Raw genomic sequence first — 24357 nt, 5'->3', positions numbered from 1 at the left:
CACAGCTTGGCTTTTTTTTTTTTGTCTTTATTACTCTTGATTGAGTTTTGAGTTAGCTAAGTCTTCTGATAGTTTTTTGTTTCGTTTTCCTTTTCTCTGAATCAAAATATCACTTGCTGAAGAGAATGATGACCTCATACTCGGGACTGGAGGGAGGAAGGAAGAAAAGATAAGGGAGCATTGCAAATGTGGGCTAATGTCATTCCTAAAAGTGTGCTTGTTTCACAGTGTATTAGAAATGAACTTCACCTCATTTGAGTTTAGTGTAGTATATTAAAAAGTTTTAAATCATGCAGAATAGTTGGCTTATTAAAAGACATTGAATGTGAAGTCTTGGGGATATAGTCATTATAGTACTTGCTTTTCCTACAGTTCATGGCTTAGTGGGAAGAGCTTTCTTAGACACATGGAGAGAGGGGGTGGCAGTGGCACTGTATTGGTATGCTGAGGGGTGGGGGCGCCGTATGGTAGTATGGTATATCAGGTGATGATAAATGCCACAAAGAACATTTAAATTGGTATGGAATAAGGTGTTAGATTGCTTTGTTAGGTGCCTAAAGCAAAATGTGAATACTAACTTCTGTATCCTGATGTTCAGTGAATCCTTAAGCAGCTGTAAATAAATTGCCACAAAGTTGTCAGTGTGAGAAGTAACTCGGCTGCAGATCAGCACAGTTCTATTTAGAGTATGCCCATGTGGATTTCTATTTGCAGCTCTGAAATACTGTTTGGGACTTAATATAGATAACACGGATCCCCAGAATGCCACACAGACCCTTTACCATTCCTCATGTAGCCCTTAGTTTAAGGCAGTCCAAGTCAAGCAAGGTTCATCTAGCTGTTTTGATGTACTCCTGCAGCAGAAGGCAGAGAGAAAGTTCTCTAGATACTTCTGCTGCTCCTGTTCCCATCATTATGCTCTTTTCAAAATCACGTCTCAGATAAAGATGTTAGTCCTCATGTGTGCTTTAGCCTGAACAGTGTGAGGTGCTAAGAGATTTAACTGTGAACATAACAAAAGACCCATGTTCCCGTGCAGGGAGGAATACTGTCTTAGAATGAATACTGTCTGTGGAACATTTTTAGTAGTGATTATACTTCAAAAACTTTCTCAACTGGGTTTGGTGGCTCATGTCTGTGGGGAGGTTGAGACAGAAGGGGATTGCTGGGAGTTTGAGCTTAGCCAGGGTTGCAAATTGAATTAAGTATTATAGTTTTGTGTTTTCTGTATTTCTTCCTTCCTTCCTTCTTCTTTTTTTTTTTTTTTTTGGGTGGTAGTGCTGAGGATTAAACCCAGGCCTGGGCATATAGTAGGTGAGCTCTCTTATCATTGCACTATTATGTTAGCCCAGTATGTAAACTTTTTGATGCTGGATTCTTGTGTTAGCATACTCTTGAGATTCATTAAAGTTGTTATGTGTATCTCTTCTAGGATTTTAATTTTGAATAATATTTTATTGTTATTTACTGTTTATTTAAGCTAGCCACTTTGAAGCATATTTGGTTATTTCCTGTTTTGTTTTGTTTTTTTGAGACAGGGTCTCTCTGTTTAACAGCGTGTCGGGGAACTTACTCTAGGCCAGGCTGGCCTCGAACTTATAGAGATTTGATTGTCTTTGCCTCCTGAGTATGTGATTAAAAGGCATGCACCACCACTGCCTGGCTCATATTTGGGTGTTTTCATTGTTTGGTGTTTATGAATAGTGCTATCATAAATATCTGAATACAAGTTATTGTGTGGATATAGGTTTCTGTCTCCAGAGGCATTTTAGTAAGTGCATACTTAACTTTTTTTAAAAAAGATGCCAATATTGTGACTGTGTCATGTTGCATTTCCATTAGAAATAATAAGTTCTATTCTCTTTATGTCCTTGTTAGTACTTCTTTGTCTGTATATTGTGAAGATGTTTACATTACCTGCTACTTAGTCAGCTTTCTGACAATATAACAAATACCTGAGACAACCAACTTAAAAAGTAAAAAGGTTTATTTAGTAAGTTTTAGAGGTTTTATTTTTTTAAGTTTTTGATTTTTAGAGGTGAGTTTTCTCTATGTAGTCCTGACTCTCCTGGAACTCACTCTGTAGACTAGGCTGGCCTTGAACTCACAGAGGCCCACCTGTCTCTTCCTCCCTAGTACTGGGATTAAAAGGTGTGTGCCACCACTACCTACCTAGTTTTAGAGGTTTTAGTGTTTGGGTCTAATGGAACAGAACTGATGGAGCAGAACTGTTTTCCTGACTGAGGCATAAAGAAAAGGAACAGTCTCCATCAAGGGCCTGATGAGGATGGTGGTTTCACAATCATAAGGTACTACCATCTCCTAATTTCCCTTCATTGGAAGCTAAATCTATCCTGGACCTTTAGAGGATATTTAATATCCAGACTTTAGTACCTCCCACAGTGATCTGTATCTTCATTACAATTGTTAAAATCACAATGACTTTTTCTTTCTTTTAGAAATAGAAAAAAATGTAGCTTAAAATTCATATAGAATCTCAAGGGACCTTGAATATTCAAGGCAATCTTGAAAAAGACAAAAATGGGGTAGGGATACATACAGCTCAGTCAGTACTTGGGGGAAGGGTATTGATAGATTTATATTTCCTGTTTTCAAGAATAAACTGCAAAGCTACAGTAATTAAAACAGTGTGGTACTGAGAAAGGAGACATGGCTCAGTAAGTAGTACAGGGCTTAAATGGTATGTACAAGTGCTGGATTGGGTCCTTAGAACTGCAAATAAAAACTGTGATGCTGTTGTAAAGACACACATAGAACATAATGGAATGGATAAAGAGCCAAGAAGCATATTTTTGCACATAATGGTTTTAAGATATTGACAAGGGGTCAAATCTATTATTTGGGGATAAGGATAGTCTCTAACAAATGATTCTGGGAAATTTCTGGTATGTGGTTGAATCTGTGCCTGCAGATTACTGTTTCTACCCCTGTTCCTTCAGGGAAAAAGAATAAAGAATAGTATGTAAGAATAGTATGGTGAAAATAATTTTCCTGCAGCCCCCTTTTCTCAGTTCTATCACTTTAAGGTATTTACCATATTTGTTCTTTGTCTCATGTAGATGTACTTAGGTCCCCCTTCCACTTTGATGTGGTGTTTCAGTTTTGTGGAATAGACTGTCTTAACTTGTGCTTCTGCCTTAGCTTCTTGTGTGCTGGATTGCAAATGTGTGCCGCCATGCTTCTCTGTATGTAGCTATGTTGCTACTGAGTTTTAATCAGTTTACCATTGAGACTGGCTTTATAGTTCATACTCCAGTCTGCTCTAATCATGGTCTTAATAGACTTCTTTCCAATTCACATTTTACCTAGAATTGTGTGTCATATTTAATTGATATGTGAACATATTTTTTGTGGATTGTTGGTCTTAAAATCTTAATTGTTGAATTTTTGTTCTTTTAACAGCTAAACCGGGTGGACAGGTGAAATGTCAGTATATTTCTGCTGTGGATAAAGTTATATTTGTGGATGATTATGCAGTAGGTTGTAGGAAGGACCTTAATGGAATCCTATTGTTAGACACTGCTCTGCAAACTCCAGTTTCAAAGCAGGATGATGTGGTTCAGCTTGAACTTCCTGTCACTGAGGTAAGTAGAAAGAAACAAGTACACTGGGTGCCTTTGCACAAGGTAACCTCTGACCTTTGAGTGTTAAGTGAAATTACATTGTCCTTTAGGACATTGTTTATAAGTTGTGCTTAAAGGACATTGTATAGTTAAACCCATAAAAACAAAGAATTGAGTCATGAACCACCCTTTTAAATATCTATCGTTCTCTGCATAATTAATTGGTGTTTGTTGAAGTGGTGCTTTAGGTGTGAACTGTAATTTAGCACGTGATAAACAGCTGTGACAAAGACTCCAAAATACAGGGAATCAATAAACAAGATGACTTATGGGTAGTAACAGCCCAAGGCTAGATGTAGGGCCCTCTCTGCCAGCTTCAATACTTGGCTGGTGAATTGTAGATAGTTGCTCCAAGTCCCATCATTTCCAAGTCATAGGAGACCAGCTATCTTTTCTTTATCCTCACACTTTCCCTCTCCTCCTTTCTCTTTTATTTGTGTTCATTCTGGCTGTCTCTTCTTCTCCCTAGTACCCCCCTCCTTTCCCACCTTTTCCTCTACCCTTCTGTTTTTCCCCTTTTCATCCCTTCCAAACCCCTTTCATATTCACAATTTAGTTACATGGCATACCAACCTTCAGAAAGAGATTAGTAATTTTTGAGATAGCATCTCATGTAGTCCAGGCTGACTTCCAGCTTACACTGTAGTCAAGAATGACTTCTAACTCTTGATCCATCTGCCTCCACCTCTCAATGTTGAAAGATAGGCATGTGCCATCATACTTGGCTCTCTACTTAGTCTTTTGAGACACAAGCTTATCCGTAGTCCTGGTTGTCCTGAAACTCAGAGAGATCTATCTGCCTCTAGAGTGCTGGGATTATAGTTTGAGCCAACATATTTGACCTTGTTTTTTACTTTATGAATAGCATTGCTGAGGACTTTTGTACTATTTGTTTAATAGCTTTGTGTACTGTGAGTACTTTGTGCTTACTGAAGAATCTTGTATTTCTGTTTAAAAGTTTACTTGATGTTTTTCTTTTGCTCATAGTTTCAGCATGTTTATGTTTATTATTATTATTTTTTGTTTAATTTATGGTTACTGTTATATTGATTTATTGCCCTCTGGCTACCACATTGAATACATTGCTTTACCTCATCTAAATGGTTAACTTGGTTTATATAAAATTAATTATAAGGCTAAGCTTTGTATAGTTAAAACTACCACAGATTAGCTGAAGGAAATCTGATTGTTTTATTGTGTTTAATTTTCTGTTTCTTTTTAATCATTAGGCACAGCAGCTCTTATCAGCATGTATAGAAAAGGTAGATGTTTCTAGTACAGAGGGTTATGATTTGTTCATCACACAACTGAAAGATGGCTTAAAAAATACATCTCATGAGACCGCAGCAAACCATAAAGTTGCTAAGGTAAGAATTAAAATGCATTTGGGGCTCTGGTAGACTAAGCTTCGTCCTTTTGCTTTTCCTGCCTTCCTCCTCTAGAAATGTTCTAACTAGCCTTTTCTGTCTTTTTTTACGAGAGATATATGAGTACATGATAAAGTTGAGATTTCAGTGGTTCTGTAGTGTTCTTTGCCTGTTCATTTGATAGCAGAAGCAACTTAAAATTGCTAAGCAGCAGTCTTAGTAACCATTTTGGTGGAACTATTATGTTCTTGGTGTAATATTCTTCTGTGGCAAAATGAGCTACATAGCTTAAAGCATAGAAAAGAAGAAGAAAAATCTATGATTAGCTCTGTTAAATAGTTTGCCTGTTGGAATACACTGTTGTGTCTCATTTGTGTTATGAGTCTGTGATTAGAGTCCGCGGATGAAGACTTCTGACCTTTCGGGGGTATTACTGTAGTTAGTATTAGCTAGTAGTGATGCTGTATTGTAGATTACCTTTTTTCTTAGGCCCCCTCTTTCTGGAGGATACCATGGTAAGACAGTGAATGTCATGGGCAAGAGCCCATTGCTGGAACTTTACTTTTTCTTCTTTGAAATGCTTTCCTTGGTCAGAGGTGAAGTCTAGAATGCCAACGTGGTACAGAAGATGTTCTGTTGTTCTCCATACCATATGATATTATGGAAGAAGCATCGTGAACTGAACAGGTACAATATGCATCTGTTACAGTGAAACAGATTGCTTCTTAATCTGGCTGAATTGATCTAGTTTAGGTTAGTCAACCTGGCTAACTGGCTCTCTCCCCTGAAAAATAGCTGGTAGCCTGGTTAGTCTTGGTGAAGAAATTTATGTGGTTGGGCTTGTGCATAGCTTCCATTTCTTGTCTGGCATCTTACATATAGATTTGTTAAAGCAGTATTGGAAAGGCTGTGGAGAAAGATGACTCATATTTTATTTCCTCTCCTGCTTCTCTTGAGATTGTGTGTAGACTTTTCCCTTTGACTTCCTTGTTTTCTTTTTCTTTCTTTGGAGACAGGGTTTCTCTGTGTAGCCCTGACTGTCCTGGAACTCTGTAGACCAGGCTGGTGGAGATCGTTCTGCCTCTGACTCCTGAGTGCTGGCATTAAAGATGTGTACAACCACACCTTTTTATAATCCACAGTCATTCTTCAAGATTATTGACATTGTACAAAGGCCAACACAGGGGACTAAGTGATGCTGAGATGGTTAGTTATTTCCTCTGTTTCAAGTTTCTAAACTAGTTGTTAATCTCAGAAACTTCCTTAGGACTAAGTATTGTTTTGGTTAAATACTTTTGTAGGCATGAAATGTTCAGGGGCTTTTAGAAAAGTCTTTCCTGTTTTAATGCTCCTCACATGGGAACATCATTATTGTGGATAATTTCTCACTAGGCTTGTGCCATTATTCTTCCACTTATGTCTTCAGGAACTTGAGAAAATAGTATGGTGTGGATTGGTGAACCTACACTTTTCAGAGATAGTTTTGTACTAGAAAGTCATTGATCACATGATAATCACTAGTCTTCCATGTTAGTGACCTCATGATGTTCATTTCTGCTTTTTTTTTTTTTAATTTTTAAAAATACATTCTTTTATTGTTATTTATTGAGTTCTACATTTTTCTCTGCTCCCCCCACCCCTGCCTCTCCCCTCATGGTCCTCATGCTCCCAATTTACTCAGGAGATCTTGTCTTTTCCTACTTTCTACTTCCCATGTAGATTAGATCTATGTAAGTCTCCCTTAGTGTCTGCATTGTTGTCCAAGTTCTCTGTAATTGTGGTTTGTAGGCTGGTTTTCTTTGCTTTATGATTAAAAACCACATGTGATAATTGTCTTTCTGGGTCTGGGTTACCTTGCTCAAAATAATGTTTTCTAACTCCATCCATTTTCCTGCAAAACTCAAGCTGTTGTTATTTTTTCTGTTGTGTAGTACTCCATTGTGTAAATATACCACATTTTCCTTATCCATTCTTCGGTCAAGGGGCATTTAGGTTGTTTCCAGGTTCTGGCTGTGACAAACAAAGCTGCTATGAACATAGTTGAGCACATGTCCTTGTGGCACGATTGAGCATCCTTTGGATATATACCCAAAAGTGGTATTACTGGATCTTGAGGAAGGTTGTTTCCTAATTTTCTGAGAAATCGCCACACTGACATCCAAAGGGGTTGTATCAGCTTGCATTCCCACCAGCAATGCAAAAGTGTTCTCTTTTGGGGCTGGAGAGATGGCTCAGCGGTTAAGAGCATTGCCTGCTCTTCCAAAGGTCCTGAGTTCAATTCCCAGCAACCACATGGTGGCTCACAACCATCTGCAATGAGGTCTGGTGCCCTCTTCTGGACTTCAGGCATACACGCAGAAAGAATATTGTATACATAATAAATAAATAAATAAATAAATAAATAAATAAATAAATAAATAAATATTTAAAAAAAAAAAAGTGTTCTCTTTTCCCCACAACCTCTCCAGCATAAGTTTTCATCAGTGTTTTTGATTTTGGCCATTCTTACAGGTGTAAGATGGAGTCTCAGAGTTGTTTTGATTTTCATTTCTCTGTTGACATCCTTATGTTGAACATTTCCTTAAGTGTCTTTCAGCCATTTTAGATTCCTCTGTTGAAAGTTTTCTGTTTAGGTGTGTACTCCATTTTTTTTTTAATTGGATTACGTGATCTTTTGGTGTCCAATTTCTTGAGTTCTTTGTATATTTTGGAGATCAGATCTCTGTCTGATGTGGGGTTAGTGAAGATCTTTTCCCATTCTGTAGGCTGTCATTTTGTCTTGTTGACTGTGTCCTTTGCTTTACAGAAGCTTTTCAGTTTTAGGAGGTCCCATTTATTAATTGTTTCTCTCAGTGTCTGTGCTGCTGGGGTTTTATTTAGGAAGTGGTTCCCTGTGCCAATGCATTTAAGTGTATTTCCCACTTCTCTGTAAGGTTCAGTGTGGCTGGCTTTATGCTGAGGTCTTTGATCCATTTGGACTTGAGTTTTGTGCAATGGAGGTAGATATGGGTCTGTTTTCATTCTTCTACATGTTGATATCTAGTTATGCCAGCACCACTTGTTAAATATGCTTTCTTTTTTCAATTTAATATTTTTTTGCGTGGTGGCGTGGTGCCTTTAATCCCAGCACTTGGGAGGCAGAGGCAGGTGGATCTCTGGGAGTTCAAGGCCAGCCTGGTCTACAAGAGCTAGTTCCAGGACAGGCACCAAAGCTACAGAGAAACCATGTCTCGAAAAACAAAAAAACATATATATATATATATATTTGCTTCTTTATCAAAGATCAGGTGTTCAAAGATGTGTGGATTGATATCTGGGTCTTCTATTCGGTTCCATTGGTCCTCCTGTCTGTTCTTAAGCCAATACCAGGCTGTTTTCAGTACTGTAGCTCTGTAGTAGAGTTTGAAGTCAGGGATTGTGATGCCTCCAGAAGTTCTTTTATTGCCCAGGATTGTTTTGACTACCAAGGGTTTTGCTTTTCTTTTTTTTTTTTTTTTTTTTTTTTTTTTGGTTTTTCGAGACAGGGTTTCTCTGTGGCTTTGGAGCCTGTCCTGGAACTAGCTCTTGTAGACCAGGCTGGTCTCGAACTCACAGAGATCCGCCTGCCTCTGCCTCCCAAGTGCTGGGATTAAAGGCGTGTGCCACCATCGCCCGGCAAGGGTTTTGCTTTTCCATATGAAGTTGAGTACTGTTCTTTTGAGGTCTTTGAGGAATTTTGCTGGGATTTTGATGGGCATTGCGTTGAATCTGTAGATTGCTTTTGGTAAGATTGCCATTTTTACTATGTCAATTCTGCCTACCCAAGAGCATGGGAGATTTTTCCATTGGTGTCTTCAGTTTCTTTCTTCAAAGATTTAAAGTTCTTGTCATATAAGTCTTCCACTTGTTTGGTTAGAGTTACTCCGAGATATTTTATGCTATTTGTGGCTATTGTGAAGGGTGTTGATTCTCTGGTTTCTTCCTCAGCCCTTTTATCATTTGTGTACAGGAGGGCTAGTGATTTTTTTTTTTGAGTTAATTTTGTATCCTGCTACATTGATAAAAGTGTTTATGAGTTGTAGAAGTTCTTTGGTAGAATTTTTGGTATCACTTATGTAAACTATCATATCATCAGCAAACAGTGAGAGTTTGACTTCTTTTCCAATTTGTATCCCCTTGATCTCCCTTTGGTGTCTTATTGCTCTAGTTAGGACCTCAAGAACTATATTGAATAGTTATGGAGAGTGGACAACCTTGTTTTGTTCCTGATTTCAGTGGGATCGCTGGGAGTTTCTCTCCATTTAGTTTGATGTTGGCTGTTGGCTTACTGTATATTGCCTTAATTATGTTTAGGTATGTTCCTTGTATCCCTGCTCTCTCCAAGACCTTCATCATGAAGGGATGTTGTATTTTGTCATATGCTTTTTTGGCATCTAATGAGATAACCATGTGGTATTTATTTTTCAGCTTGTTTATATGGTGGATTACGTTGACAGATTTTTGTATGTTGACCATCCCTGCATCTGTGGGATGAAGCCAACTTGATCATGGTGGATGATGGTCCTGATGTGTTCTTGGATTCGATTTGCCAGTATTTTATTTAGTATTTTTGTATCAATGTTCATGAATGAGATTGGTCTGTAATTCTCTTTCTTAATATTGTCTTACTGTGGTTTGAGTATCAGGGTAATTATAGCCTCATAAAAAGAGTTTGGCAATGTTCCCTCTGTTTCTATTGTGTGGAATAATTTGAGGAGTATTGGTATTAATTCTGAGCTGAAACCATCTGGTCCTGGGCATTTCTTGGTTGGGAGACTTTTTCATGACTGTTTCTATTTCTTCAGCAGTTATAGCTTTGTTTAATTTGCTTATCTGGTCTTGATTTAATTTTGGTAAGTGATCTTCATCCAGAAAGTTGTCCATTTCTTTTATGTTTTCCAATTTTGTGGAGTACAGGTTTTCAAAATATGACTTGATGATCCTCTGTATTTCCTCCATGTCTGTTGTTATGTTCCACTTTTCATTTCTGATTTTGTTAATATGAACATTCTCTGCCTTTTCATTAGTTTGGATAAAGGTTTGTGTATTTTGTTTTTTTCTCGAAGAACCAACTCTTTGTCTCATTGATTCTGTGTATTGTTTTCTTTGTTTCTATTTTGTTGATTTTAGCTCTCAATTTGATTATTTCCTGCTGTCTAGTTCTCTTAGGTGAGTTTGCTTCTTTTTGTTCTAAAGTTTTCAAATGTTCTGTTGATTCACTAGTGTGGGGTTTTTCCAGCTTTTGTATGTAGGCATTTAGTGCTATGAACTTTCCTCTTAACATTGTTTTCATTGTGTCCCATAAATTTGGGTATGTTGTGTGGTCAATTTTATTGAATTTTAGGAAGTCTTTAATTTCCTTCTTTATTTCTTTCTTTACCCATTGATGATTCAGGTGAGCATTGTTTAATTTCCATGTGTTTGTGGGTTTTCTGGAATTGGTATTGCTGTTGACTTCTAGTTTTAACCCATCTGATAAGGTACATTGGGTTATTCCAATTTGTTTGTATTTGTTGAGGTTTGTTTTGTTACCGAGTATGTGGTCATTTTTGAGAAGGTTCCATGAAGTGCTGAGAAGGTATATTCTTTTCTGTTTGGGTGGAATATTCTATAGATGTCTGTTAAGTCCATTTGAGTCATAACATCTGTTAGTTCCCTTATTTCTCTGTTCATTATCTTCCAATTTTTTTTTTCCTTTTTTCTCCATTTCTTGAAGGGAATTTCTCATTTCATGTTTAAGAATTTCAAACATTCTCTTGAGGTTATTTTTTAGATCATTTTCTTCTGGTTCATCCATATTTGGTTCAGGTCTTGCTTTTGTAGGGTCTTTAGGTTTTACTGGTATTGTGTTGCTCTTTGTGGTGTAGCATGTGATCTTAACTTTTCTATTCATCTTTTCCTCTAATAGGTATAGTTGGGGCTGTCTGAGATTCTATTGAATAATCTTCTAGGTGCCAGTGAATCCAAAGCTCAGATGGTTGTTCCTCGTGGTACAGTCAGTGTCACAGTTCTAGTTACCCCGTTGGTTACTCCTGTTTCTGGAGATAGCTCAGTGCTCCTGTGCTTTGCTCTGCTCCCTTGGAGTTTGCTGTCTCAGGCTTACCTTGGACGAGGCTGCTGGCTTTGATCTGTTTCTGTAAATCCTGGTCTGGATCTCCTCCTGCAGAAGTCCCTGGCTTGGAGTTGGACCTGTTCTTGTGGAGATTGCTGACTCTGGATCTGGTTGCTCTCTCAGTCCTCATCCGCCCATGTTCTGGGACTGGGTTTGTTCCTGGTTTCTGCTCCTGGTAGAGCTTGTTCTCTCCCTGCCCTAGGTAGCTGGTTCAGTCCCACTCCAGTTCCGGTGGAGATTGCAGACTCTTGAGTCAGGTCGTTGGCTCAGTCCTGATCTGCCAGTGTCCCAGGACTGGATTGGCTTCCAGGACTGGATTTGCTCCTGGCTTCTGCTCCAGGTGGAGCTTGTTTTCACAGGCCCTCTCTGCCCTAGGTGTCTCCCGTTTCTGCCTTCTTATAGTCCTTGATAGAATGCCTCACTCCATCCCATGAGTATCACTTGTAGTGAATGCCCATAAGTCCTTCTGGGGGGAAAACCTTTATAATTTACAGTATGTAGTTGGAATTCCATTGTAGGACCTTTTTCCAAGTGGAAGTCAGATATGTTTTTTTTTTGTTGTTTGTTTTGTGTTTTGATGCTGAAGACCCTTCAATGAGTAGACGTCTCATCTACTAACAGGTTAAGTTTAGAAACTAGGTAAGAGATTTTCATTCTATTTTTTTCTTTTCCCCTTTTTGTATATGATGTGTATGTGTGTGTGCGCACACATATGGAAACTTGTGGTTGATATCATTAGTCATTTACATCATTCTTTCTTCCGCTTTATAAATTGAAGCAGAGTCTTAAAAACCCAGATCTCACCCTTATGATTAGGATTGCAAGTCTACTTGCTCTGGGGATTCCTGGCTCTGCTTTCCCAGAATGAACTTAGAGGCAGGCCTACCTAGCATTTATATGAACTTCTGGGGATCCAAACTCCTATGGTTAGTGCCAGTTCTTGTGGAGTCATCTTCCCCATTTTGTAGTGCTGGGAATTGAAACTAGGACTTTTTGTGCACTAGCCCAGCACCCATCCATTGAGCTATAACCCCAGTCTACATTCCTTTTTTTCAATTTAAATATATTTTTACTATGAAAGTTATTTAGTTATATAGCTCAGTAGTATTATGCTATCATGCCTAGTGTGTACTGGACTAAATGATGACAGTTTTAATGTGATCTGGAGGCAGAATATGAAGATGAAATTAATATATAGATTTATTTCTCTGGGAAAATATAGTTGGAACTTTCATAGTCTATCTCCCCCTTGTCCCTTTGTTTTTCACTAGTGTAACTTGTTTATCAATAACATTGAATCATGTTAATAGTTTAAAAAAGATTTGTTTTACTCTTTTCTTTTCCTTTTTCTTTTGAGACAGGGTCTTTCTTTGTAGCCCTGGCTGCCCTATAACTCTTTATGTAGAACAGAATGGCCACAGACACATGGAGATCTGCCTCTGTCTGCCTTCTGAGTGTATTAAATAAAAATTCAACATACTGAATGTAGTGACACATACCTTTACAGGTGGATCTCTGTGAGTTCTAAGCCAGCCTTGTCTATATAGTGAGTTCCGGGACAGGGCTTTGTAGAGAGACCCTGTCTCAAAACAAACAAACAAACAAACAAACAAACAAAACAAACCAAAAAAACCAAGCAAACAAAAAATTAAATAGCTATGTATTTATGAGATGCAATGTGATATTTTGATATATGTTCATATTATAGAGAGATTAAATAAAATGAGACATTATATCTTTACCATTTTATAGTTATTATTTCTTCCTTGTGAGAATATTTGAAACCAACAGTAGGTTGTTGTTATCTGTGGCCAGCATACTGTATAATAGTATTATTGAAATAATAGGTTGCTAAATAGATGATCACCAGCTAGTTCATCACATCTGTTTTCTGCTACTTTGTACTTTTAACCAGCATCCCATCCCATACTCCTACATGAGCTCTAGTAACAGTCATTTTAATCTTTGGTTCTGTGAGTTACAGAGTGTAAACTTTACATGTAAGTAGTATCATTTATACTTGTCTTCCTTTTCCTGGCCTATTGAAGTTCAATTCATTTTTATTCATCTTGTCATGAATGGAGTTGTTATCTTTTTTTTTTTTTTGGTTTTGGCTTTTTCGAGACAGGGTTTCACTGTAGTTTTAGAGCCTTCCTGGAACTAGCTCTTGAAGACCAGGGTGGCCTCGAACTCACAGAGATCCTCCTGCCTCTGCCTCCCAAGTGCTGGGATTAAAGGCGTGCGCCACCACCACCCGGCTTGGAGTTGTTATCTTTTAAAAGGCTTTGCAATATTCTACTGCATGTACTTGTTCACTTACCCACATACCATACTTTTATCTATTCACTCAGTGATGGAGACCTGGCTTGCTTCTCTGTACCTTGGTAATTAAAAAAAAAAAAAGGTTTAGTTTTTTACTTAATGGCAAATTCTTGCTGTAAACAATAAACTGATGGTATTATTCACATTAGCGATATATACATAGCTCTTTAATTGATCAGGTCAAGGTAAGGTTTTGGTTGAAACTGTTTAGAAATATCTCTTTGCATATATTTCTGTTTTCTTTCAGTGGGCCACAGTTACATTTCATCTTCCTCATCATGTATTGAAGTCTATTGCCAGTGCCATTGTAAATGAACTCAAGAAAATAAATCAAAATGTTGCTGCCTTACCTGTGGCATCCTCAGTGATGGACAGATTGTCTTACCTCTTACCCAGTGCACGCCCAGAACTTGGCGTGGGGCCAGGCCGCTCTGTAGACAGGTAGGACCCTTGCTCCTCGGGCTATACTGAGATTGAATTCCTAGATTTAGGCTTAACCGAAAAGTACTGCAAATCTTATTATAATCAGAATGTTTTAAAAAGTAGGTTTTTATTTAAAGGTATGTGCCACCACTGCCCATAGATTTTCATTTATACATAAATGTTGAGGTGAGCTGATAGCTACTGTTGAATATGTGTATCTGGAAGGGGATTGCAAGACTTTATTTTGAAGATTCCAATGCTGAGTGAGTATTTGAGAAAATGGCTTAAAATTTTCTCAAATATTTACTCAGCATTTGGTGTGTAATATTTTGCCAGTAATTTACTAACTTTTGAGATGAATTCTGACAAATGCTATATACAAATGTGAGTGTAATTAAAATTGCTTACTGTTTTTATGGAGGAGGAGTCGGGTAATATGATCAAATGCATTGTAATTAGCTGCAAAATTCTCAGTGAAAAATATCCTAAAAAAGTTCTTCAAAGGGAATGGAGGAGTAGGTATGATTAAAATACATTCTATTCACCTATGACGTTCTCAAAGGAAAAATCCTGTCCCCCTATTTCTTGGAGTTGTTTCTTACACTGTTTTCTCCAGATTTAAACAGTACTATGAAAAATCATACCTCTATCATCTAATTTTTTAAAATTTATTAAGTAGCTGTTTTGTGTAAAACTAAAGCTTATAATGTGTTTGAAAGCTTGATAAATAAATTATTTGATATTGAAAGTACTAAAGTTTATTAATGTGAAAGTGGAATTTAAAGCCTGATAGTTTTTGATTAGGTATTCACATTTTCTCTCATGTCTAAATTTTTGATTTTTATATTTCCATTGGGTGATTCACTTTCTATGCACTTTCCTGAAGTAAATTTATAAATAATGTATGGTGATGCTAGCAAGTACAATACTGAAAGAATTCATTTTAAGTATGGTTCTTACATTCATAGTATTTAGCAAGCAGTTTATTCATTTGCCCTGTTTTTGCTGTTTTTATCATAGATATAATTTCTATTAATTGCATTAGCAAGTGGTAAGGATTTTTATATGCTAGAGTAATGTTGTTATTTCTGTCTTTTGGAGAGAATATGCCACTCAATCTGAATATCAGGTGCTATGTGTTGTAGGAAGGAGGGCCTACTTGTTCATCCTGGCCGCCTGGCTAGTTTAGCCCCGAAATAATCACACAGAAACTGTATTAATTAAATCACTGCTTGGCCCATTAGCTCTAGCTTCTTATTGGCTAACTCTTACATCTTTATTTAACCCATTTCTATCAATCTATATATCATCACGAGGTCGTGGCCTACCCAAAAAGTTTCAGCACATCTGTCTCCGGCCGTGGATCCATGGTGTCCCTCCGACTCTGTGTTCTTCCTCCCAGAATTCAGTTCTGTCTTCTTTGCCTAAGTTCTACCCTATCAGGCCAAGGCAGTTTCTTTATTCATTAGCCAGTACAAGCAACACACAGAGGGGATTCCCACATCAGCTAAGTGCTATAGCTATCATTAAAATATTCTTGCAACCTGTATGGAAGTAGGAACAAAGAAAGAGAAACTTGTTATTAGATGCAGATCTTGAGATGTTATTGACCCTGCAGAGCTAATTTACAGTGTTTTCTAAAGATGGCTACTGCATACTGTGATAAGTGTTGTATTTTAGGAAATGAGATAGGTTTTTTCTTTTGTGTTAGTTATTTTTGACAAGAAGTAACTTAAGCAAGAGCTTATTTTGACTCATAATTTGAGGCTATAATTCATCATCATAGGGGGCAAGGCATGGGCAGGATTTTGTGTGTACAGTCAGGAATCAGAGATAAATGAATGCCTGTATTCACCTTAGTTTCTTCTTTTTATTCATCCTGTACCGCAGGTATAGAATGGTACTTCCCAACTTAAGGGATGGTTTTTTCTCTTCAGTCAAACTTCTGGAAATGTCTAAAAGACACACCTAAGGGACGTGTCATCTATGTAGTTCCAGATCCAGCCATATGTTTCTTTTTTTTTTTTTTTTTTTTTTCTTTTTTGGTTTTTCGAGACAGGGTTTCTCTGTGGTTTTGGAGCCTGTCCTGGAACTAGCTCTTGTAGACCAGGCTGGCCTCGAACTCACAGAGATCCGCCTGCCTCCGCCTCCCGAGTGCTGGGATTAAAGGCGTGCGCCACCACCGCCCGGCTCATATGTTTCTTCTGGGTGTACTAAAATATCTTCAAGTACTAATTTGAGAGCCTTGAAGTTACTTCATTAATAATGAATCTACAAAAACCTTGGTAGGCATAGTGAGTTGAGGCTAGCTTGGGCTACATGAGACACTGTTTCAACCTCCTCTCTTGTAAATACATACATAACTTATATATGAAACTTTTCTAACCCCAAAGGGTTTTTTTTCCTTCTTCTTCAAAAAAGGAAACATTTATTAATGCACTTCGAGGGTCTGTGTCCTGGGTAGTAACAGAGCTGCTATCAGATAAACTTCACTTTTTACTTTGTTTCTGAGGCCTGTGCCCAGGGTCCTGTGCTTCCTGTATATTGCTGGGAATTGGATCCAAGGGTGCAATGTGTGTTAGGCAACTCTTTCAAGATCTGATACTAATGTGCCACTTAACCTCATGCTCTTAAAAGTCAGAATGTAATTCTGAGTAACCTAGAGTAACCTAGAGTAATATTGTTGAACATTAGGTATGAATTAGTTTTTGGAATCTATGTAGAAATCATCTTTTCTGCATATTTTTTCATGTCCCCCCCCCCCCCCCCCCCGCTTCAGTTACTATTTATGTAGCTGTAAGAGCAAGAGGAAGCTCTGCTTTTCGTCTTTTCTTACTTGAATTTTCTTGGACTTTAGTTTGTTATTGTCCTTTAAAAATTCACTGATACCCTTAATTATAGCTTAATTTTACTATCAAAGTGTGAGGATTTTATTGTTCTGTTTTCTAGATAGTCAAGTTAGGCTGTTCCAGCTCATATGCTCTTGCCTCAGCCTCCTGAGTGCTGGGATTATAGACTGATTATGTTTTTTTTTTTTTGTTTTTTTTTTTGTTTTTTGTTTTTTTCGAGACAGGGTTTCTCTGTATCTTTAGAGTCTGTCCTGGAACTCCCTTTGTAGACCAGGCTGGCCTCGAACTCACAGAGATCCTCCTGCCTCTGCCTTCCGAGAGCTGGGATTAAAGGCGTGCGCCACCACCGCCGCCCGGCCTGATTATGGTTTTTAAAATGTACTCGAGTTTCTGGTTTTAGTGGTACACACCTTTGATCCCAGCAGGCAGAGGCTGGCTGAATTTGAAGCTGCATGGTGAGTTTCAGGACGGCCAGGGCTACACAGTTGAGCCTGTCTGTGCCTCAACCAATTTTAAAACTAAAGTTTGCTAGAGTATATAGCTCCCCTGGAGGAAGATTTTTCTAGATAAAGAACAATAAACCAATTTCTCGTTAAAAACAACTTAAAAAGCAAATAAAACACAAGCCCTGCTTAAATGCTTACACAGAGTAGCAGAGACAAAGACCACTTCAGCTGGCTTGTGGCCTGAGGAAAAAGTGCAGGGCTCTCTGTCATTCTCTTCATTTCCTGTTGTCTGATTGGTAATGACTCATTGTTAGTTAACTTAATCTGCCTATGGAATTCTCCAGTTGCTGTAGCCATTAACCAGCTTTTCTTTTTCTTTACAGTTTTTAGGGGTATGTGTTGAAAATAAAAATTTGAACGTAATCATTCCAATTAACTATCTAACTAATTAATTAAAGTGTTTTTTTTTTTTTTTTTTTTTAAAGACAGGGTTTCTTTTTAGCCCTGGCTATCCTGGATCTTGCTTTGTAGACTAGGCTGGCCTCAATCTCACAGAGATCCACCTGTTTTAGCTTCCTGAGTGCTGGGATTAAAGGTGTGCGCTGCTACCACTCAGCTTCTTTCAACTTGTTTTTATTTTTCTGCAGCATTAAATAGGCGTTTCCCTCTAGTTGATGCCTAGCTCCAATTATATGCTGTTTGTTTACTTTTAGGGCACTGATGTATAGTGAGGCTAACAGAAGGGAGACATTCACTTCGTGGCCTCATGTTGGCTATAGGTGGGCACAGCCAGATCCCATGGCTCAAGCTGGATTTTATCATCAGGTAAAAAACATCAAAAATAGATGTTTTTCCAAGTTTACTGTAAGTTTAGTAAGCACAGCATTTTAATTAAAAATTTTTTTCTTTTGAAAGTGTTTTATGCAATCTAGCTATGTGCTTGTTTGTATATGTGCTTGTGTGTTTTGTTTTCCACATATTTGATTGTGATGTTGATCCTATGTCCTACATCAGGAATTTAGGGGGCAAATAATTATTGAATTACTTAATTCTTAATCTTTCAGATTAGACATGTTAGCCCTCCTTTTTTTTTTTTTCTGTCAAGTTCATGTGGTTTTTGTCATTTTTGGGAAATGTTCTCATTGGATATTTGATTATTTTCATTGTTTGACTTCTGCTTTTATAAGCTAGTAGTAGATTCTTGAGGTAATGTAATAATTTTGCAAGGCAGAAGTAATGGTATATACCTGAAATACTGTTACTTGGGAGACTTAGGAATGGGGGATTGTGTGTTGCAGACCAGACAGAAGTATGCAGTGAAAAACTACATCCATTTATTTATTTATTTATTTATTTATTTATTTATTTATTTACTCACTCTCAAGGCAGGGTTGCCCTCACTGGCCTGCTAATTTATCAAACACTTCTTAATATATGTATGAGCAGAGTAGCACTATAAATTATTGTTTTTTCCTTAGAAAATTATACTTGAAATTGGGAACTTTTTGAAGAGTTGCTATTGAAAAGCCATTTTTATAATGATTGGTCCTTCCCTTTCTCTCTTCTTCCCTTCCATTCCTGCCTGCCTACTTGCTCTCTCCTCTATTTTAACATATTTTGCAGCCTGCCTCATCTGGAGATGATAGAGCCATGTGCTTTACTTGTAGTGTATGTCTCGTTTGTTGGGAGCCTACAGATGAACCTTGGTGAGTCTTGAGTTTTCTGGGAATAGTAGGCTGTTAGTATTATAGTGCTTCTAAATTTAACTTTTCCGATCTTGATGTAATCTTGTCTTTTTGCTCTGTGTTATTGTCACTATCTTATGAGAATGAGGTAGTCCTGTTACAAGATTTTTCAAAATCTACATGGGGAAAATACCAAAAAATAGAACTAGGTTCTCACCAGAGCAGGTGCTGTGTTAAATCAACCCTAGCACTCCCACTAATTCAGCAGTGTAGTTCTGACCACTGAAGAAAGGTGAACAGAGAATCCATGGAGGGGAGGTACAGGTACAGTACAGTTCTAATTTTAAGTAACATCTTAGAGGATGTTTTCTGTCTGTGAATTAGAGAGTACAACATTTTATTTTTTTATTTTTTGGTTTTTCGAGCCAGGGTTTCTCTGTGGTTTTGGAGCCTGTCCTGGAACTAGCTCTTGTAGACCAGGCTGGCCTTGAACTCCCAGAGATCCGCCTGCCTCTGCCTCGCGAGTGCTGGGAGTAAAGGTGGGCGCCACCACCGCCTGGCGAGAGTACAACATTTTAATCCTTGATTTACATTAGCTATGTATTGAGATCCAAGATTACTAATATCTGCTATGAGACCTTATTTTAGAAAAAAAAAGTACTAGCAGTAAATACCTGTCATACTGTATAGCTGATAGTATTTTAAATACTGTTTTATAACTCATTCAGTTCCCATAGTAACTCTCTAAAGTCGGTGCTGTTATTAGTAGGGGAAATCTGAGAGTATATTTTTCAATAAAATTCTTTTGATAGTGCTTGGTATTGAACTCAGGACCTTCAGAATTCTAGTCAAGGGTTCTAACACTAAGGTATACCCCTAGCTCATTAAGTTACTTATTTTAATTTTATATGTATGAATGTTTGCCTGCATGTATGTATGTGTACCATGTGCATGCTTGGTATATAAGATCCCTGTGTAACTATAAGTACAGGTGGTTGTGAGCTTCCGTTTGAGTGCTGGGGACATGTGCTGGAAACTGAACCTGAGTTCTTTGTCAGAGCAGTAAGTGTTCTTTTTTTTTTTAATTATTTATTTATTATGTATACAATATTCTGTCTGTGTGCATGTCTGCAGGCCAGAAGAGGGCACCAGACCTCCTTACAGATGAGATGAGATGGTGGTTGAGGCAGAGGCAGGCGGATCTCTGTGAGTTCGAGACCAGCCTGGTCTACAAGAGCTAGTTCCAGGACAGGCTCCAAAACCACAAAGAAACCCTGTCTCGAAAAACCAAAAAAAAAAAAAAAAAAAAAAAAAAAAAAAAAAAAAATAATAATAATAATAATAATAAAAAACAGATGGTTGTGAGCCACCATGTGGTTGCTGGGAATTGAACTCAGGACCTTTGGAAGAGCAGGCAATGCTCTTAACCTCTGAGCCATCTCTCCAGCCCCCAATAAGTGTTCTTTACTTAACTGTTTTTCCAGCTCCTCCCTTCTGTTTGTTCATTCATTGATTTATTTACTTATTCATTCATTCATTTATTCATTTTGAAAGTGATTTATTTTCATTTTATGTGCATTAGTGTTTGACCTGCATACATGTCTGTGTGGAGGGTGTTGGATCTTCTGGAACTGGATTAATACAATGATATTATAGAATGTGATATATATTTTAAATTTTATTTTATTTTTAGTTTATTTTAGTTCTTAGTTTATATGTATGTTTGTGTATGTACACACATGTGTATGAGGGTGCTTTCAGAGGCCAGAAATGGCGTATGATCTCTGGTGTTGGAGTTACAGGTGCTCGTGAGGTGCCTGCTGTGAGTACTTGGAATGAACTCTGTGAAGGCAGCTGCACTATTAGTCATGAAGCTATATCTCTGACCCAAAAACACACACACATGTAAGATTGTTTGTGCACATCTATTTGAGACAGAGTCTCATGTAGCCTAGACTTTTCTGGAACTCGCTATTCAGCAGATAGGTTTTCACTATGTAATTCTGGCTTACTATATAGACCAAACTGGCTTAGTCAAAAAGATCCACCTGCTTCTGTCTCTATTGTGCTGAGATTAAAGTTGTATGCCACAGTGCCCTTCCTGCCACCTTGTTCTGTGTTCAGAGGAATGTGTGCCTTTACCCAGTCAAAACTGTCTCTTTTAAAAATGGAGGTAATCCTAAAATGAACCCAGACTACACATCAACTCACTATGTAACCCAGGTTGAGCTAAAACTCAAGTCAGTTATCCTCTTCAGTTTCACAAGTGCTGGAATTATAGGTGTAAGCCACAATTCACAACTTGGAAAATACCTATCTTTATAACTTTTCATGTTGGGGAGAAGATTCAAAATTTCAACTTGTTGGGCTGGAGAGATGGCTCAGTGGTTAAGAACACTGCTTACTCTTCCAAAGGTCCTGAGTTCAATTCCCAGCAACATTATGGTGACTCACAACCATCTGTAAGGAGGTCTGGTGCCCTCTTCTGGCCTGCAGACATGCACACAGACAGAATATTGTATACATAATAAATAAATAAATATTTAAAAAAAAATTTCAACTTGTGCAGTTAAGTGCCATCTTTTTTTTATATGCTGAGAGGTTTGGAATATACCAAGTATGGGATTTCAAAAACTCTCAAGAATTTGGTAAATTCTGATGTTCTGCGTTCATTGCTCTTAAGTGCACAGGTGAGAAAATAGATTGCTGAGCATGGGTGCTTTCCAAATCTTTTAACAGAGAAAAGACAGTTTAAAGGGGAAAAGATGACCTTAATATTTTGCTTGTGGGAGTTGAGTTACTTTGGAGGGAGGTTGAATTATTCAAGAAATAAAAATGGGTATTCTCTACTTCCTGTCAGTTCTGCTTTTTCTTCTCAACTCCAAGGAGTTAATTCCTTTTGTATGCTTGGTGTTGTGATAAGTTTGGCCATTGCAATGAAAAACTAGAAAATTCTTAAATCCCCACCAAGAGTGCTGTGGCATCTGGAAAGCAGAGGCAGGTGGATTTTTTGTGAGTTTGATGCCATCTACTATTGCATACTGAGACCATGACTTTTTTTTTTTTTAAAGTGCTGTAGCTAATATAATGTGACAAATTCATGATGAGTGAGCAATGGAGAGTTAGAAGAACTTGATATTCCCTAATGAATACTGTCAGTAACATTCTGTATGGCCTTGTTTCATGAAAGCTGTTATGGAGTGCCACCGATGATCTAAAATTGTTTGAAGCAATAAACCCTGTTTTTTTTTCTTAGTGTACATAAATGGATAAAAATATTTTAGAACTAGTTAAAATCTTAATTCTTATCTGGAAGGTGGGATAAAGATTACTAGAATTAGATAAAACTGGTTAGCTTTTATTTTACACAGTTACATGTGATTATAAATGTTTAATAAAGGCCGGGCGGTGGTGGCGCACGCCTTTAATCCCAGCACTCGGGAGGCAGAGGCAGGTGGATCTCTGAGTTCGAGGCCAGCCTGGTCTACAAGAGCTAGTTCCAGGACAGGAACCAAAAGCTACGGAGAAACCCTGTCTCAAAAAAAAAAAAAAAAAAGTTTAGTAAAAAAGTTAAAACTGTTTTACAAGAAGGTAAGAAGGGGAAAAATGCACTAGAACTAAACTAGGAGAGAATGTAACTCAGATATGTGCTTTGTGGTATAAGACATCTGTACATTACAAATTGTCCAGGATGTTACTATAGTAAACTGCAGGTGCAGCGTGAAAAGAAATACGTCTGTTCAGAAGAACAGCATGTTTTATGAGTGAAATTTTATCTTTCTTTGTAAGTAAGGAAACAATTTTTTTCCGTCTTTGATAGTAGAATCCTGTCCTCAAGTAGTGCTTTGAAATTGCAAGTAGAAAAATTATAAAAAGAAACACACAACAGAAAACTAAAAGGAGGGCTGGGTGGTGGTGCCGCTTTCCTTTAATCCTAGCACTTAGAGACAGAAACAGGCAGATCTTGTGAGTTCTAGGCCACCCTGTTCTGCAGAGTGAGTTCCAGGACTGCCAGGGCTACAAAAAAACCAAAAAAGAAAAGAAAAAGAAAACCAAAAGGAAACATAAAAGGGTTAGGAAGTTGAGCAAATAATTTTGTCATGAATTGAGTTTTTGTACTGATTTCACACTTACAGTCAGTTAAAGTGAGTAAAACTGCTAATAATAAGCACCTAGAATATGGACTGTAAACACTGTGAATGATTGAGTGGAATTGAGTGATCTTATAAAGGTAAGTTCAGTTGAAAGGTAAGTTTGGGTGGAAATACAGCTGAGTGGTAGAGTGCTTACTTTTTCGACATGCTCAGAGCCCTGCCTTTCATTCAAGTACTTGTATTTGCCACCCCATCCTCCCCGTTCACCCGAACGAAACCATGCATGATTTAGTAAGATTAAGACTTTTTAACATACACATAAAGAAGAGACAGATTTCGAGTTCCTGCTTTGCTCTTCAGTAAACTTTCCCTTTTCACTCTGTAAAGGTCTGAACATGAGAGACATTCCCCCAACTGCCCCTTTGTGAAAGGCGAACACACCCAGAATGTACCCTTGTCGGTCACACTGGCAACGAGTCCTGCACAGCTTCCTTCTGCCGACGGAGCTGACAGAATATCTTGCTTTGGGTCGGGGAGCTGCCCTCAGTTTCTAGCTGCTGCCACTAAACGTGGGAAGATCTGCATATGGGATGTCTCCAAACTCATGAAGGTGCACTTGAAGTTTGAAATTAATGCCTACGATCCAGCAATTGTACAACAACTGATCCTATCAGGAGACCCAAGCTCGGGAGTTGATTCAAGGAGACCAACTTTGGCATGGCTAGAAGACTCCTCTAGTTGCTCAGACATACCAAAACTGGAAGGAGACAGGTACATGATTTTGTTTCATTGGTATTTGTAATGGTACATGTTTTCTTTTTTCATATTTCATTTTTTTCATTAGTTAATGAGATAGAAAATGGGTTAAGTTAGAGAGTAGAAAATATTCTCTTAACTTCTTTGGCTGGAAATCTGAAAGCAATGTGAATCTCAGAAGTTTTCATTCAGAATACTACAAGTTAATTAGATCGGGTGCTGGAGCAGTAGGACTTCTACAAGTTGTATGCCAGTCTGAACCATAGAGTGAGAATTTTGTTTCAAAATACCAAAAAAATAAAACACACAAAAAGAAGATACCACTCTGTGTAATATACCGTTTTTCTCCAAATTACATTTTCCTTTATGTAGATTTTCACAGGAGTTGGTAGAAATGCTGATGTAATTAAGAATAAATATATGATAATGAAAAACACTATGCCAAACAGCAAACACTAGCAGTCATACTAGAGAGGCTAAAATACATTTGACAAATTATTCACTATATTGTTCTGAAGCTACTCTGTAAATCACATTTCTATGCAATAAATATCATACTGTGTAAGTCTTGAAATAGGAAATCAGAAGTAATTGCCACATTAAAAACTAAAACCTAGGAAGTATAAAAGTTGTAAAAATAA

At 37.7% G+C, this 24357-nt stretch overlaps 1 protein-coding gene across 10 annotated transcripts in view; it reads left to right on the top strand.

The window, feature by feature from the left end:
- The window catches only part of Birc6 (baculoviral IAP repeat containing 6), a 195994-nt gene that overhangs the window by 17209 nt on the left and 154428 nt on the right, over positions 1–24357 (top strand). For all 10 annotated transcript variants that reach the window (XR_009057854.1, XM_057783178.1, XM_057783186.1 and 7 more), the window contains exons 2-7: positions 3424–3605; positions 4874–5011; positions 13711–13904; positions 17895–18006; positions 18805–18887; positions 23348–23731. Coding sequence is in view for 9 of the 10 variants with exons in the window: in XM_057783178.1 (XP_057639161.1) it covers positions 3424–3605; positions 4874–5011; positions 13711–13904; positions 17895–18006; positions 18805–18887; positions 23348–23731 (1093 nt within the window). In the remaining variant the exon portion in view is untranslated. The remainder of the gene's footprint in view (positions 1–3423; positions 3606–4873; positions 5012–13710; positions 13905–17894; positions 18007–18804; positions 18888–23347; positions 23732–24357) is intronic.

This window comes from Chionomys nivalis, chromosome 1, assembly GCF_950005125.1.
Source record: "Chionomys nivalis chromosome 1, mChiNiv1.1, whole genome shotgun sequence".
NCBI classification, from domain to species: Eukaryota; Metazoa; Chordata; class Mammalia; order Rodentia; family Cricetidae; genus Chionomys; species Chionomys nivalis.
The sequence above is the reverse complement of the archived record's forward strand: the minus strand, read 5'-3'. Positions and strand labels throughout refer to the sequence as shown.